General features: G+C 41.0%; 1 protein-coding gene across 4 annotated transcripts in view; it reads left to right on the forward strand.

Moving 5' to 3' along the window:
• The window catches only part of DYRK2 (dual-specificity tyrosine-(Y)-phosphorylation regulated kinase 2), a 16866-nt gene extending 1149 nt beyond the window's left edge, over nucleotides 1-15717 (forward strand). The window contains exons 1-3 of one of the 4 annotated variants that reach the window (XM_011976581.1): nucleotides 285-434; nucleotides 2977-3171; nucleotides 7680-15717. In XM_011976581.1, coding sequence (XP_011831971.1) covers nucleotides 3154-3171; nucleotides 7680-9287 — 1626 coding nt within the window. In that variant the 5' untranslated portion in view covers nucleotides 285-434; nucleotides 2977-3153 and the 3' untranslated portion in view covers nucleotides 9288-15717. Of the gene's footprint in view, nucleotides 1-173; nucleotides 435-1970; nucleotides 2161-2976; nucleotides 3172-7679 lie in introns of those variants that run through there. The other 3 variants (XM_011976582.1, XM_011976580.1, XM_011976584.1) reach the window with 3 other exon arrangements.
• The last annotated feature ends 917 nt before the right edge of the window (nucleotides 15718-16634 follow it).

Genomic DNA, 16634 nt, shown 5'->3' on the forward strand with positions numbered 1-16634 from the left:
CCGGAGTGAAAGCCTACACCCTCCTGCATCTAGTTTTAATATGCTGATGGAGACTGCTAATTCTAGGAAATTGTACTAGGGCCCGACTTAACTTTGCAGCTGCCCGCGCCCCGCCCGTGGGTGTGCGCTGGGGAGCCGTGACCCGAACGCCCGTTTGTACTGCCCCGGTCTCTTCCTCTGTCTTTCCCTGGGAGAGGGGTGTCGCTGCCCAGTGGGGTGGGGGGTAGTCTGGGTGACTTTCTCCCCCCTGACCCTCTTTTGTCTCCTCCCGCACGTGGCTTCCAGGCCGAGGTGGGGACAGCGCCGTTCGCCAGCTTCAGGCTTCCCCGGGGCTCGGTGCGGGGGCCACCCGGAGCGGAGTGGGGACCGGCCCGCCCTCCCCCATCGCCCTGCCGCCTCTCCGGGCCAGCAACGCTGCCGCCGCAGCCCACACGGTGAGACCCAGCCCGCGGGCGGCCCGGGCGGTGGGGGCGGGAGGGGCCCCAGGCAGAAGCACCCGGACTTGAAGGGTTCTGACGCCGGGGGAAGAGGGGTCGAGATACAAGAAGCCCCACGCCCCGGGCCCGTGGCCTCTCCTCGACGCCGCCCTCGTTAACTTGGGCGAGCCCAAAGCTGCAGCCACAAAGGAAGATTCGTGGCGTGGGCCCCTTACTTCCCCTCCGGAGCCCGCCCAGCCATGAGCTCCTCTTCCTAGGAACTTCCTCCTTGCTGCTTCCCTTCTTTCCTCATTTTTCGTCCTTGCATCCCAGAGCTCCCTTTCCCTGACCCGGTAAACATCTCTGTCCTTCCCCCACCTCCCCGTGGGTAGTGGGTATTTATAGAAACAGATATGTGTTAGGGGACAGCCAGACCGGCCTGCCTGGAAAATCGATCCCCCAAAGAGCCTCCCAGGCCTGGCTCCAGCCAGCAGGGAGCATCGCCAATTGTCCCCCGCGTGTGTAAGCATGTTTTATGAGTGCTACAGGTTTGAGCACAGCAGAAATTGTAATTAACATTACCAAAAATAAGAGCCGCCGCAGCAGTCAAAACAAGCCACCCCTGTAGGATTCTGCAGTTGGACGTTATTCAAAAGGAAAGGGCAAGCGTTGCTTTGGAGGTGGGAAGGAAAAAGCACCTAACAGGTGCTGTGGTCTCTCAGGGCCCAGAGGGAGAGGAGAGGCCAGCGTGGTACTGGTTGCTGGTGGCTGTGGAGACTGGCAAGCTGGATTCGACTTCAGCATGTACCTTTTCTCAGCTCCCAGGGATCACCCTTGAATGGTGATGGCCAGCCTGGAGGAGATCTGCACTTGGAGGAGGTGATGGTTTGGAGGTCTTTTTTTCCCGATTGGATTTTCCACAGGAACAGCCTAAGATGGTTCTGTGTGAGGGATGCTTGCCAGGAATTGGTTTTATTTGCCAAGCGAAAGTTGAGTTCTTGAAAAAAGGCCATCCCCCGGCCTACAGGGGAGTAGCTCTGGGGACATATGGGGAAACTTGTTTGTCAGAGAACTGTGAGGGGATGTCTAGACCGTAGTTGCACCTGTTAGACCTGGAGAGACGTGTGCAAGTTTCGTAGGAAAATGTTTTGTTGCTGTTACTGTCTTCCCCCTCCCTCTGTCTGTCTCTCTGTCCTGACACATCTGGTCCCAGGGGCTGGGAATTCATTGCACAGAAGTTAACTCATCTGTGTTGGACTGTGGATGGTAGTAGGACGGATGATTCTGTATATTACTGTTCAGTGTTCTTGTTGCAGTGAAAATTTAGGTAACGAACTGCCATTGATTTTAGGGGTTTAGATTTTTTGTTTGGGATCATCTGACAATTTGGAAAATGTAATATCCAGTTTTTTTTTTTCTATGTGTTGATGTAATCACATGACATGGTGTGACCTGGAAAAAGAGCTATTTGGTTTGCATGTGGATTCCAATTTTGTAAGGATGGGCTTTGCTTGATCAAAGCCTCTTTGCCATTGAAATACATGTAATGAAAGTAGATAAAACGACAAGTCTCCACTGGAGGGAGAGCCTGTGGTGCACCAGAAAAGGAAGGATGTGAATGTGCTTCTCAGTACTCCTCATAATGGAGGCCTGTATTTTGCTGTGGCGTGTGCCAGATTTACTTGTTTTTAACGTGTGTGTAAACTTCGCTATGCTGTTAATTATTAGATGCTTGACTTTGAAGGTGCGAATTTGGGTTTCGATGGTGGTTTAGTTTTGATTTTATTTCTATAACATCGCAGATTTCATAGTACAGGAAAGGTTAAAAGGACCACAGAGTTTATCTGTTTCTAGTCTTTCAATTTATAGATGAGGAAACAGACTCAGACAAGGTAACTGGTTTCATCAGGATTCCCCAGCCAGTTCATATCAAGGCCGGAGTGAAAGCCTACACCCTCCTGCATCTAGTTTTAATATGCTGATGGAGACTGCTAATTCTAGGAAATTGTACTAGCCTCATTATAAATGCAAGAACCTTTGTAGATCCATATTCTCATATGTCTGTCAGATTTTTATAAATTTTTAGTTATTATTTCCAGAGTAATTACACCTAGGAAGAACTTCTAGAATGAATGGGGGGTGGGGAGGGCATTAAGGAGATAAAAATGATCTTGTCATAGGAGCTTGCCCACATTTTCTCTTACAGGTGATACACTAGGCAGGTCAAATATATGATTATAAAGATTATAAGCTTTGGAATTTATCTAGCCCGTTGCCCTCTTGTTTTATATCTCCATGCATAAGTTGTTTTACACTTTAGTAATTTATTTCTGTTTGAGAGAAGTGTGCCTGTTACTTCCTATTATTTTTCTATTAATGTTAATTGGCAGTTATTAATAGAAGTATTTTAAATTCAAAATTATTAAAATATGTGTAACTTTTATAACTGTTTTACTATGTAAAACACTCTCCAGTTAATCAGTTTTACAAAATAATTCGAATTAAAATACACATTTAAAAAATGGCAGTACTTTGAAGAAAAAGTAGACACTTTACTTAGGGCCACACAGACTGTCAGAATGTTTGAGGAGGAGCTGAAATTCCAGTCTTTTTGGACTCAGTTCTATTACCATAATACTATACAGCATTTCTAAGATGACTTCAGGAAAGTTTTTAAACACCCAAAACTATTATCACAGTGAAATATCTGCTCTTTGCCATTTTCTTATTGGAAGAAATGAAAACTCTGAAACTGGTTAGACTGTTGTTTTTATATAATATTTAATACCAAAGTACTTCATGATCAAAGAAGCCTTTGCAGGTCTTTCGATTTGAACCCATAAACTGTAGCTGTTTTAACAATTGCATTCATTATGTGTTTTTTGTTTTTTGTTTTGCTTTGTTTTGTTTTGTTTTTTTTGAGACGGAGTCTCACTCTATTGCCCAGGCTGGAGTGCAGTGGCTCCATCTCGGCTCCTTGCAACCTCCGCCTCCAGGGTTCCAGCGATTCTCTTGCCTTAGCCACCCAAGTAGCTGGGATTACAGGCGCCCGCCACCATGCCTGGCTAATTTTTGTGTTTTTAATAGAGATGAGGTTTCACAATGTTGGCCAGGTTGGTTATGAACTCCTGACCTCAAATGATCCACCCGCCTCAGTCTCCCAAAGTGCTGGGATACGGGTGTGAGCCACTGCACCCGGCCTCAGTATGTATTTTTAAATATGACACACACTGTGCTATACATTGACATATCGGAATAAGCCATGATCTCAGACTTCAAGAGGCTGAGCTGGAGAGAGAGGTTTTTAATATCCTTAAGTTTGTGATGTAGTCTTGACATGTATTCTGGAAATGTTCTGGCGTTTGTAGTCCCTCAGCACCCCAGCCCCGCTCTCTGCCCCACTTTTTATAAGTCAGTTAATTGTTCTTTCGAGCTTGATTGTGATTTTAGAGTCCTGCAATATTTGAGATTCAAAGTCTTCTTTTGCTAGAGCTTCTAAAATGAATCTCTAACATCTGGAAAGCTTTTAAGATTGCATGTGTTGCTTTTAGGTGTTTGGTTGATGTGTTTGCTACAAGTGTTTATACATGGTTTGATTGATGTGTCTGCTACAGGTACTTTATGCTTGGAGGTCCTTTGCCTCCAAGTCTGTGCTGATGCACTGCAAGCCTAACGTCTTGTGACTTAGGTTACCGGGGACATTTCTCAATTCCCTGGGCATTGACTTCATGTTTCCTTATGAAGGTACACAATGTAGTTCTCAGGAACAACTCTAAGAGAGGCAAGAGTGTTATAATAAGGAGGATCTATTGACATGTGTTCCTGCATCCCAAAGATACTTATTGAGCTCTTACTATATGCCTAGGTTTATGTTAATGAGGACTTAAAAACATAAGAGGGGACCCAGCCCTGGAATTGCTCACAGCCAAATGAGTACATCTGATGTTAAAACAATTGCAGTAAAGAGAAATAAGTGTTAGATGAATACACTCTGAGTAGAGAAGTAGCTGTTGAGTAGGTCAGGGAAGGTTTACACAGGCGGTGAGAGTTGAACCATGCATTGAAGGGTGAATCACCTAGGTATGAGAAAGGAGAGTCCAAGAAACATCTGGAAAGGGCAATAATAATGCTCTCATTGACTGACTACTAAGCACTTTAAACATACTACCTTATTTAATCCCCCTAATAGCCCTAATGAGGTAAGTTTGTTCCCTTCTTTTTGCAGACAAGGTCACTGAGGTTAACAGAGATGAAATAAATTGCCCTGGGTCACACATTTAGTAAATGGTGGAGCTGGATCATTTAATGTGTGTCTAACTGAAAATCTACCATTATGAAACGTGACCTCACTAAAAGCAGAGGAGTGTAAAAGTGCGTGGTGTTTTTTGGGTCCTGGGCTATCTAGCTTTGTTCCTCTTGGAGAGAAGAGTGACAGTAGTTGATGCGAATGGAAGGACTCAGATCATTTAGCCTCTACATTTTAGAGCCTTGTGTTCTTACTGGTAAGTTCTTGCATTAGCTATGGAAATAGGTTACAGCCATGGGCCTTGGGCAAAAAGCAAGAGTGGTCTCAGGTTGAGATTTTTAAATGGTTAACTCTAGAAGCACTATGGAGAAGAGATTTGAGGAATTCTAGACTTAGAATTCTAGACTTACGATGCTGCCTCAGTTGTCCCAGTGAAAGACATCAGGAGAGTGAGATGAGGCAGTGAGATGAGAAAGGGCATGGGATAGTAATGATGCATCTTAGGTGAGGGAGGTGTTGAGAGGTTTTCCAGGCGCACAGTGCTGAGGATTCATTTGCAGGTGGATAGCCTGAGTGACTGACTACATGGAGGGGAAGCCTTCTGTTGATCAAAAATGGAGGATTATGGGAGTGGGAAACCAGTTTGGTAGAAAAATAATGAGTTAAGTTTGAGTTGCTTATGGGAGAGGGAGCTGATTGATAGTTGGATATGTGTGTCTTGCACTCAGGAGATAGCACCTTGGCAGGTCTGAGTTCAAGGAACAAATGTGCAAACCTCAGGCCATGGGCAGTTGCTGAAGCCCTGGCTGTGTTCAGGATCAGTTGCAGGGGCTTATGGGAGTAAGAAGCCACGAGAATCGAGGCTTGAACCCTGGGGAACTCTTGAACCCACCTAAGGTTAGGTGAACCAGTAGTTGATGCTGCAAAGGAGACCAAGAGAAGGCATTTGGAGATATAGAAGATGGCCGTTTCTTGGCAGTCTCATTAGTTTTAGTTACTAAAACATTTGTGAGCATGTATTAAATTATGCGAAACACAAAAATTGCTTAAAGTAAATTTTGGAGGCTTGGTTTTACTTTGCTGTGTTTTTAGAAATTTCTAAAGCCCCAAGGTTAATTTTGTCCTAATGAAGCAGCTTTGTGCTTTTTAATAGCATGTATACAGGTAATGTGGATTTTTCTTCTGAAATATCACCACTCCACTCTGAAGATAATGGTTCTTTAGGAGAGAGATATTTTGATTCAGGCCCCTTTATTCCCTAGTGTTTGAAAGACCACAGTGGACAGGAGAGGGTGCAGAGAGCGAGGCTGGGGAAGAAAAGCATTGGACAAGCCTGTACCTCTTGTATATATGCCCAAGACTTGCCTGACTCATTTTTATGGACTGCCCTGCTTTTGACATAGAACAAGGGTAAAATAACCTTTCTAGCTACTCTTATTGAATATAAGATCAGCTAGCACGGAGTATCATCTATGAGTTTAATAAAAAAGCTCAGTTATAAGTCTGAGAAATGATATCCCTGAGCCTATATGAAGTCACAGTCAGACAGGCCCCAAGTATTGTCTTCTGTTTTGTTTTAGTTAGAAGTGGGCAGAGAGGAAGCTCACTCTCCACACAGTCATTGTGCATATTATGTATCCTATAAAGAAAATGTGAACATCTTAGTCTGTTAGTAAGAAGGAGTTAGAATTTCATTTTATAATCCAAGTGTTCCCAAATCATTTTTTGAATTACTGTGTTACATATACATAGCCCTTCTGCTCTTTCAGTAGTAGGTAAAGCCCTAAAAGTAGGATTTAAAAGAGATAATAGAAAAAATACTGATGGCAACAGACTTCATCTAGTTAGTTGTAAGCTCCTGGAGGGCAGGGACTCTGTCACTTTGGCAGCCAGCCTTCTGTTAACACCAGTTGAATGAATGAGGTGGATTGTGATGACAAGTTGATGTAAGATTTCATACAAAAATCACCTCCCAGGCTGCTTTAAGACTTGGGGTTGTCCAAGGCAGGAATTCCTAACTGGGAGAGGATCCTGGCTGCCAGTCGTCTCCTACCCATTACCTCTCAGCAGTCATAATGCTTAAAGGAAATCCCAAGAAGATTGTCAGTAGAGGGCTGGGGCCCCTTGGCTCACACCATTGGTAGAGTTTAGACAGGAATGCTCAGGGATGGCATGCGTACCTGAAACAAGAGGTTGCTGCTTTGGATTCCTGTTTGGAAACCTTGAGTATCCCAGCAGCTCGTAGAAATGGACATCTTCAGAGAGCTGAGCCCCTGACCCCTCTGGAGGAAGGCCAAACAGTGTGGTCGTTGCTTGGTTTGTTGGGCTGAATGCCTTAAATGGTTATTACAGTTAGTAAAGCCTGGGAACTTTTAAAAATAGGTTCAGGGTTTATAAGACACTGTGGCGCATATCTACATGGGAATCTTTCAAGCCTAAAACACAGGGTTTTTGTTTTTGTCACTGGATCATGTGTGCACTTAGGTTTCATCAGATTTTCAAGGAAAGGGGAAGTCCTGGTGATGAAGTGTTTTCAGGATAGAGCTCTAGGTATTAGGGAAAGAGTAGTGAACAAGACAGACATGGTCCCTGTCCTCATGTTAATAAACTACTAGATGAAATATGAAAGGTGCTGTAATCTGGGGGTGGAGGAGCCAACATAGAGTCTTATGTGTGCATGTTTTTTCTGTATCCTGTTTCATTTTTATATCAAATGTGGATTGAGTGGAACATCTATGATGTGCCAGGCCCTATACTAAGTGTTAGATATAGAATGATAAAGTTATGGTCTCTGCCCCCGTGGGGAACCCTGAATATGTACAGCAAACCATCTTGTCTGTTAGGCATGGCATTTATGAGGTCCTTTTTTCAGGATCACATGTTTTGTGGCCTTTACTCAATCCAAGTGGGATTTTGTAAAGGTGGGCTGGAGGGGGTGGTTGCTGATGGGGGTTAATTACACCCCGTTTGAACAGACACCACTTCTTTTCTATTTATATTTCCTGTCTGAATTCCAGATTGGCGGCAGTAAGCACACAATGAATGATCACCTGCATGTCGGCAGCCACCCTCATGGACAGATCCAGGTTCAACAGCTGTTTGAGGATAACAGTAACAAGCGGACAGTGCTCACGACACAACCAAATGGGCTTACAACAGTGGGCAAAACGGGCTTGCCAGTGGTGCCAGAGCGGCAGCTGGACAGCATTCATAGACGGCAGGGGAGCTCCACGTCTCTGAAGTCCATGGAAGGCATGGGGAAGGTGAAAGCCACCCCCATGACACCTGAACAAGCAATGAAGCAATACATGCAAAAACTCACAGCCTTTGAACACCATGAGATTTTCAGCTACCCTGAAATATATTTCTTGGGTCTAAATGCTAAGAAGCGCCAGGGCATGACAGGTGGGCCCAACAATGGTGGCTATGATGATGACCAGGGATCATATGTGCAGGTGCCCCATGATCACGTGGCTTACAGGTACGAGGTCCTCAAGGTCATTGGGAAGGGGAGCTTTGGGCAGGTGGTCAAGGCCTACGATCACAAAGTCCACCAGCACGTGGCCCTAAAGATGGTGCGGAATGAGAAGCGCTTCCACAGGCAAGCAGCAGAGGAGATCCGAATCCTGGAACACCTGCGGAAGCAGGACAAGGATAACACAATGAATGTCATCCATATGCTGGAGAATTTCACCTTCCGCAACCACATCTGCATGACATTTGAGCTGCTGAGCATGAACCTCTATGAGCTCATCAAGAAGAATAAATTCCAGGGCTTCAGCCTGCCTTTGGTTCGCAAGTTTGCCCACTCGATTCTGCAGTGCTTGGATGCTTTGCACAAAAACAGAATAATTCACTGTGACCTTAAGCCCGAGAACATTTTGTTAAAGCAGCAGGGTAGAAGCGGTATTAAAGTGATTGATTTTGGCTCCAGTTGTTACGAGCATCAGCGTGTCTACACGTACATCCAGTCGCGTTTTTACCGGGCTCCAGAAGTAATCCTTGGGGCCAGGTATGGCATGCCCATTGACATGTGGAGCCTGGGCTGCATTTTAGCAGAGCTCCTGACGGGTTACCCCCTCTTGCCTGGGGAGGATGAAGGGGACCAGCTGGCCTGTATGATTGAACTGTTGGGCATGCCCTCGCAGAAACTGCTGGATGCGTCCAAACGAGCCAAAAATTTTGTGAGCTCCAAGGGTTACCCCCGTTACTGCACTGTCACGACTCTCTCAGATGGCTCTGTGGTCCTCAACGGAGGCCGTTCCCGGAGGGGGAAACTGAGGGGCCCACCAGAGAGCAGAGAGTGGGGGAACGCGCTGAAGGGGTGTGACGATCCCCTTTTCCTTGACTTCTTAAAACAGTGTTTAGAGTGGGATCCTGCAGTGCGCATGACCCCAGGCCAGGCTTTGCGGCACCCCTGGCTGAGGAGGCGATTGCCAAAGCCTCCCACTGGGGAGAAAACGTCAGTGAAAAGGATAACTGAGAGCACCGGTGCTATCACATCTATATCCAAGTTACCTCCACCTTCCAGCTCAGCTTCCAAACTGAGGACTAATTTGGCGCAGATGACAGATGCCAACGGGAATATTCAGCAGAGGACAGTGTTGCCAAAACTTGTTAGCTGAGCTCATGTCCCCTGATGCTGGTAATCTGAAAGATACAACTTTGCTGAGCCTTATTGGGTTGAAAAGGAGTAGCTCAGACCTGTTTTTATTTGCTCAATAACTCTAGTCATTTGTATCTTTTCAGCACTTAATTTTAATGTAAGAAAGTTGTTCATTTTGTTTTTATAAAATACATGAGGACAATGCTTTAAGTTTTTATACTTTCGGAAACTTTTTGTGTTCTAAAAGTACAATGAGCCTTACTGTATTTAGTGTGGCAGAATAATAACATCAGTGGCAGGCCATTGATTACTTCGTGACTGCCACGCATTTACAGATTGGTGTCAAAGACATTCACTATGTTTTTATGGTTCATGTTATATCCTCCCCAGGGTGACAGCCCCGTAAGGCCCTCCTTTTCCCTCCATGCTCCAGGTCCATGCACAGGTGTAGCATGTCCTGCTTCCGTTTTTCATAAATTTGGGTGGTGGGGTAGTGGGAGGAGAATGGTCAGAATGAAAGTGATATCCTAAGAAAAACTGTACCTTAGAGATTTTTCTCTAGTGCTGAAACAAATACAAAATAAGATCCCCAAGGTTTAAACTGCCCAGTTAGCATTCTGACATTCTAAAAACTGGCAAAGCAGCTTTTAGTGGATAAATGGAAATGGAAACATGTGTGTTCCTCCATATTTTCTAGTATGATCGGCAAGCTGTCTTGTAAAGAAGCCTCATATTACAGAGTTGCTTTTGCACCTAAATTTAGAATTGTATTCCATGAACTGTTCCTCCCTTTTCTCTGCATTTTTCCTCTCTGTTCCTCTTTTAATACCACACATCTGTTGCTTGCATTTAGTTTGTCTTCTTCCTTCAACTGCGTATCCCAGACTGTTAATACAGAAAAGAGACATTTCAGCTGTGATTAAGACCATTGTTTCATATTCCAATTAAAAAAAGAACAGCAGCCTAGCTACTTAAGGTGGGGATTTCCATAGTTCCAAAGAAGATTTAGCAGATTAGAGTGAGTTCACACTTTTCAGGTGCCACTGTAAGGTTCTCTTAGCCTGGGAAACTATCAACTTTTTCTTTAAAAAGAAAAAGGGTTGAAAATCCTCTTGGTGAACAGAAGTCTCTTTGGCTGTTCAGTGAGGCCAATGTTAACAACGTGTGTAGAGGAGGAAAAGTTCAACCTCAAGTTAAATGGTTTGACTTATTCTTCATATCATTAGAAGAACCCCAGAGATAGCATTCCTCTATTTTATTTTACTTTCTTTTGGATTGCACTGATTATTTTTGTGGGAATGACACTTTATCTGGCAAAGTAACTGAGAGTTTGGTAAAAGAATATTTTCTTCTCTGAATAATAATTATTTTCACAGTGAAAATTTCAGTATTTTATCACTAATGTATGAGCAATGATGTATATGAATTTCAAGGCACGTGAAACAAATTTTTTAGTATGTGCAATTTAGAAAGATTTCTGCCTGTTTGGACGATAGGTTTTGGGTTGTACAAATTAGGATAAGTAAGCTTATATATGCACAGAGATTATTGTATTACCTGTAAATTGACTTACAAGTACTTAAAAGCATGGTCCCCAGTGAGGCCAAGAAAGTTTCCAGTTAAGTTCTTTAATAATAATCCTACAGTTTATCTTAAAAAAAAAAAAAAAAAAGTTTTGAAAAACACACTTTAGGCTTCGTTGGTTGATGGTGGACAAAAATGCTCAGGAAATATTTCAGATATTTGCCAAAAAACCAGTAATAAGGTTAGCTTATTAAAATAGTGATAGATATTTGCTTTACTATTTAAGGTGTCACTGATAAATTAATTTGTACTTCTGTGTTTAGAAATTATAGCTTCTTTTCCCTTAGTCAAATTCTCAGCATATTATACACATTTCTGTGTAATCTGTGGAAGTGCAATAATACGTTAGTTACATTTTAAATAATGCTCACGTGACAATACTCCCAATCAATGGCGTATAGAATTTAAGGATCTGTGTACTAGATTTTGGCTTAAAGGCATAAGAAGTATAAGACTTGGTTTGGTGGCTTTGTAAGACCACCAGCCTCTTAATGATGGTTAGCTTCTTTAGGACATTAAATCAATAAAAACATAATGCTCTTTTCCTCTTCTAATGCTCCTCTTCCATTTCCAGTTATCTTCACATTTACGTTTAAGTATACAAACCTGAGTCTGCCGTTATTAATTTCCGTATAAAATGATGATACATGTGAAAATTTATAAATGGACTAATACTGCTTGTCTTTCCCCCACCGCACAAAACTGGTTCTTAAGATGCCAACATTGAATTTGGGACTATCTTTATTTCTCAGTGGAAACCGGAAACTTTTATACCAAACTATAATATGCAGCACTGTGGGGCTTTCTTTTTTTTTTTTCCAAATACAGTGAAATTTTTTTATTCACAAGAGCTGCCACATTTCAGCATTTAGTGATAGAGCTGCTTTAATAAAATTCTAGTTTGATTGTCATGTCAAAAAAAGAAAAATGTTGCATCTTTGTGATTTTAAAACAAATTAATGAAGGGCTCTGATAGGCTATTAAGAGTTGGCTTGGAAACAGTTTTTGGTCTCACAGGTTACCATTGTCTAGGGATGTCGGCGCTGTTTTCAGTTTTAGGAATAGCACAGTGTTGTCTTGTCTTTGGCAGTCTCATTTGGCTCTGTTTCTTGCACCGCCACTGTGTTCATTACCACTTAAATATATTGCTCCAGCAGTGGAACAACAGTGGTGCAAGACATTGTAGATTAACAGTAGAGGAGAAATTGTGCCCTTAGTGTTAACAATGTGCCTTTTGTTCTGAATGCCATATTGTAGGGCATGCATTTTTTGGCCTCTTTAACTCTTTGAATACTAGTCAGTAAGGATGGAACCCATCTCTGCAAAACTACATCTGTCTTAAATATCTAGTTACAGGCCTTAATAGAAACCATAAGGCATGACTCATCTTCAGGCACTGAAAAAAGATAACCATCAGGTAGTGTTACACAGGGACTTCCTATGTTTAAGGGGTTAAAGATGGTCTTTGTTGTATCTTAACATCAGACTGATTTTTACATTTTTTTTTTTTTGTTATGCTAACACTAGACAAAAATCAACTGTATTTGTAAAAATTTACCTCAAACCATTTAATTTTATAGTGTGATTAATCCCAGGGCATTTGGTATGAACCAAAGTGCATTCCTTTTATATGTGCCTGGCTCTAGTAAGGATGGCCAGGGATTTTTACAATTTGGGTGCAAGGCACTTAAGCCACTTTTAAACTTAATGGGTGGTTTGGGGTCGTGTTAAACGACTCCATCAGAATGTTAGAAAACACTTTAGGCATCAGTAGCATTGGGCCATATTGGAATCCTAAAGTGTGAATTATTTTAAGGAGAGCATTCATTTTTGTAATTTTTTTCATCAAAAATATTTCTGGTAAGCAGAAGACTTTTTAAAAAAACTGATCTGGTCTCGGTAAAGGTTTTAATATTGCCCAACATAATGCTGTAATAGCATTAAAAAAAAGTATTTGTGAACTGTTTCTTAGGGGCTTGTACATCTCTCTGCTATGGACATATATAAAATTAATTGTAATTATACTCAGCTCAACTGCTACAGTTATGTCTAGGCAGTGGCTTGGGTTTTTATCGAGCAACAACTTAGACATGTGACTGTAATATGCTGCAACTGTGTGTACTGAAAATATGTGAAAATGGTTGAATGTGGACTGTGTATATATGTATGTAAAAATTTCTGTGAGATGCTGCTGTCGCCACTTAACATTAAATATGTTCTAGTGGATTTTAATCCTAGTGGCCAGTTCTATGATACTGTATGTATTGTACAGCTGATGACAGGAGTAAGACTGTTTAGTGAATATTTGTTAAATTTTATTGTTGTGGCCAGAGATAATTTCAGAATAAAATTTTAATGTCCTACCTTACTTTTCTCCCCTTTCTAACTATAATTTAACTCCTGATCTATTTCTGGTATTATCCTTTGTCATTTAGCCTGGAGAGGGTTTAGAATGCAAAATGGATAGCTCTATATCAGTGTCTTGAGAAGTTAAAATAATTCATTCTACTAGTTTGTTGATAGGAGTACTTTATTAGTTCAATATAAGTATGCAGATTCCAAGTGGAAAGACAAAGGTTTTAGTAAGTAGCTCTTGCTTTTCCTAGGGTATTCTATTCCTTTACCTTTAAGATTTTTATGTTAACTTTTTTATATGTAGCCTCTGCTGTGTTATTATGCTAGAGCTTCATGTCTTTTAAACTTCACGATGATAGTTAAGCTGGGGGAGCAGAGCCTGTCAATTATTCCCCACCAGTCTTCATTCTTTTCTGTGCACAAGTTCTGGTAAATTATTCTAATGTGTTCTAACCAGCTCCACCCAATGTTTTTTAATGCTTACGAGTTTGCAGTTTTTGTACTTGGTGGTCTCTGTGGTTCATATTTTTTTGTGTTGTAGTGTCTCCTGCCTTGGTTGGCTCAGAAAATAAGGCCTAGGAACTGCAACTAGCTCATGATTTGTCAGGTTCAGTTAATACCAAGCTAAGAGTTTACTTACAGATGACAGCAAGCAGATGCTCTAGTAATTTGTCAGACATTGCAGGGATATTGTGTAGTCAAATATTTCCCTCTTGTGGAAAGAACTACCTCACATTTTTATTTATTTTCCTTCTGTTACCAACAGCCAAGGAATTAACTTAGTGTGGCTTCCTGCATCAATACTGGGATATACTTAAACAAGGGAATGCTGTAAGAGTTCCCAATTGTCTCGTCACAGCCTGGGCCATAGATTTTCATTACTGCTAATCTTGCTTCTTAAAGTTCACACCCAGTGCAAAAAATCTAACCAGGAAACTAATCCCAAAATCCAATATATTTAGAAATATAAGTGTTAAGAGATGTGCATTATGTACAAAATTGAAAAATGGTGCTAAAGTGGCAATGTAAATTTAAAATTTCTTGTCCAGATCTGACTGACTGACTGACTGACTGACTCAGGAGATTATAATTCCTACTCATTCCCTTTCCTTTTAGCAGATCTTTCAAAAGCTCTTTTTAAAATTGATCAATATACTATTCTGTTTGAGTCTCTACAATCCTATCCCTTTTGGAATCAACAGCTACACAAAGAAATATTCTTGGAACTTCAAAGTTGCCTTCAAACTAGCTCTAGAAAATGTCCCTAGCTGACATTGGTATTGGTCTGTTAGAAGGGGAAATTGATTTGACTACTTTCTGTTTTGAAAAGAGCATTAAGAGGGATTTGAGGAAGGTATTTGTGACTTTCCTTTTTTTCTTAAGTTTGAAGTACACTTCATTTCCTTTGGGTTATTAGGCAGATAAACACTTGTCATTAGTAATACTTAACACTGTCCAAAATGAAAAATGACTGCCAGTGTGTTGCACATACATGAGAAGATTGCATCTTACTGCAAAGCCTTTGGTTTGTTTCCTTACTTCGTTTGACTTTGACTTACTATTTTGCTATGGTCACATCCTTAATATCTGTGGTACATTTCATATATATATGGGGTGGGGGCATAATTGCCATTCCCATGTGTCTCAAGGAAGCTTAATGAGGAAACTAATGAGTTAATATTTATTCTTCTGAAGAAAGCTGACATTTTAGGAGTGTTAAGTCATCTATAATAAGGAGCAGCAGGAATATATTATGATTGTATCACATGTTCCAGAGAGCATTACCCCTTACATAGAAAGCTCCTTGGAGATTGCATGGTGTTGCATGAACATCAGTTTATCCTTATACATCCCTATGAACTATAATTATCCTCATTTGATATTTGCGGAAACTGAAGTGACTTGCTCCAAAGTGACTTTACAGAAACATTGCAGTTTGAGGCTTAGGTTGTAATCAGATAATTTTGATCTTGTACAGTAAGGGAAAATCCATAACCATACATAACACACAAAAGTTTAGAAAGCGGAGGAAGTTGAACTAGCAATGGGCATTTCTATTATTTAAGTTACATACCAGTTTCCAGGAATATTTTTCAAATGGGACAAACTAAAAAGTTGAGGACTAGAGCATCGTAGTCTCTTAAGTGCACCTCATAACTTAATGCATGTGCACACACCCTCAGTTAATTTGTAAGAGAGTGACTTCTCATTGTTATTTGTGGAGAGGCTAGTTATAGTAGCTTCCTTATTTTCTGTGTTGCTAAATTTTTTTTTATATTTGAAAGTATGAAAATGCTATTTTTGACACTTTACTGTTTCTCAGGGATTAAAAGTTAAATTTTACTGACTGTAGCAGCAGGTAAATCTCTTAAATTTACTCAGGTTTCCTATCCTTTGCCTCCATATTTAAGAAAATATAGAATGCCTGCCAGGGAAATATATAAAAATAAAAATTTCAAATACAATTTTAAAATACCAATTTGTAAATAAACCAATTTTACAAACTAAAATATTGTGTCTTTCCTTGCTTTTTATCCCAATTTATCTCCCCTCCTAAGTTTGAGGAGTTTTGAATATTAAGGCTCTTTCTTCATTTGTAAAAATGAAGTATGCTATTTGCAAAGCAAAAGCCCATGAAAAGCCCCAAATCATTTAAGTGAAGCTCATTGAATTGTTTTCAGTTGTTTTGGGAGAAATGTAACTAATTATAAGCAATTTATGTAGACCTGCAGCAAATAAATGTATGAGTAAATTTGGGCTAATTTGTCATCTTTTTATCTGAAGAGGAATACCCTACTTAATTTCCCTTGTCCGTAAAATTCAGTTTATCAGAATTTTGGCTAGGGTAGCTTTAAATATATATATATATATATATAAAATGCAGATGGCATTTGTTTGTCAAATACGTATTAAATAAGCGTCCTATAGCCCAGAATCTTGTAGGCACTAGGGATATATAATGTTGAACAAAACACACAGTGCCTTTTTAAGGGAGTTTTTAGACTGGTTGGAAAGGCAAACATTATATGGATAATTATATGAACAAATACATAGTTGCAAAGTAATAAGTGCTGTGAAGATAAAGCATGTTGTGCTGAGTGTGTGTGCAATGTTATGTTGTATGGATCAAAGATGGCTTCCCTAGGAAACAAATAGCTTTTGAGCTGAGGAACAAAGAGCGTGAATAGAGACCCAGTAGCTAGAGGAAATAAGGTGACCAATTGAAGTCAGGGCTATGTGGCCAGAGCCCAGAGAATGAGAGTACTTGGTGTGAAACGAAGCTGGTGAGGTGGTTGGGAACTGGAACATGCCAAGGTAGGTGCTATTAAGGATTTTGGTCCTTACTCTATAAGCAAGGCAGCCACCAAGAGATTTTTAAGGAGGAAATGCCATGAGCAGATTGGCTCTTCCTGGCTGGCTTTATAGG

The sequence above is a fragment of the Mandrillus leucophaeus genome, unplaced genomic scaffold (genome assembly GCF_000951045.1).
Source record: "Mandrillus leucophaeus isolate KB7577 unplaced genomic scaffold, Mleu.le_1.0 Scaffold169, whole genome shotgun sequence".
In the NCBI taxonomy this organism is placed as follows: domain Eukaryota; kingdom Metazoa; phylum Chordata; class Mammalia; order Primates; family Cercopithecidae; genus Mandrillus; species Mandrillus leucophaeus.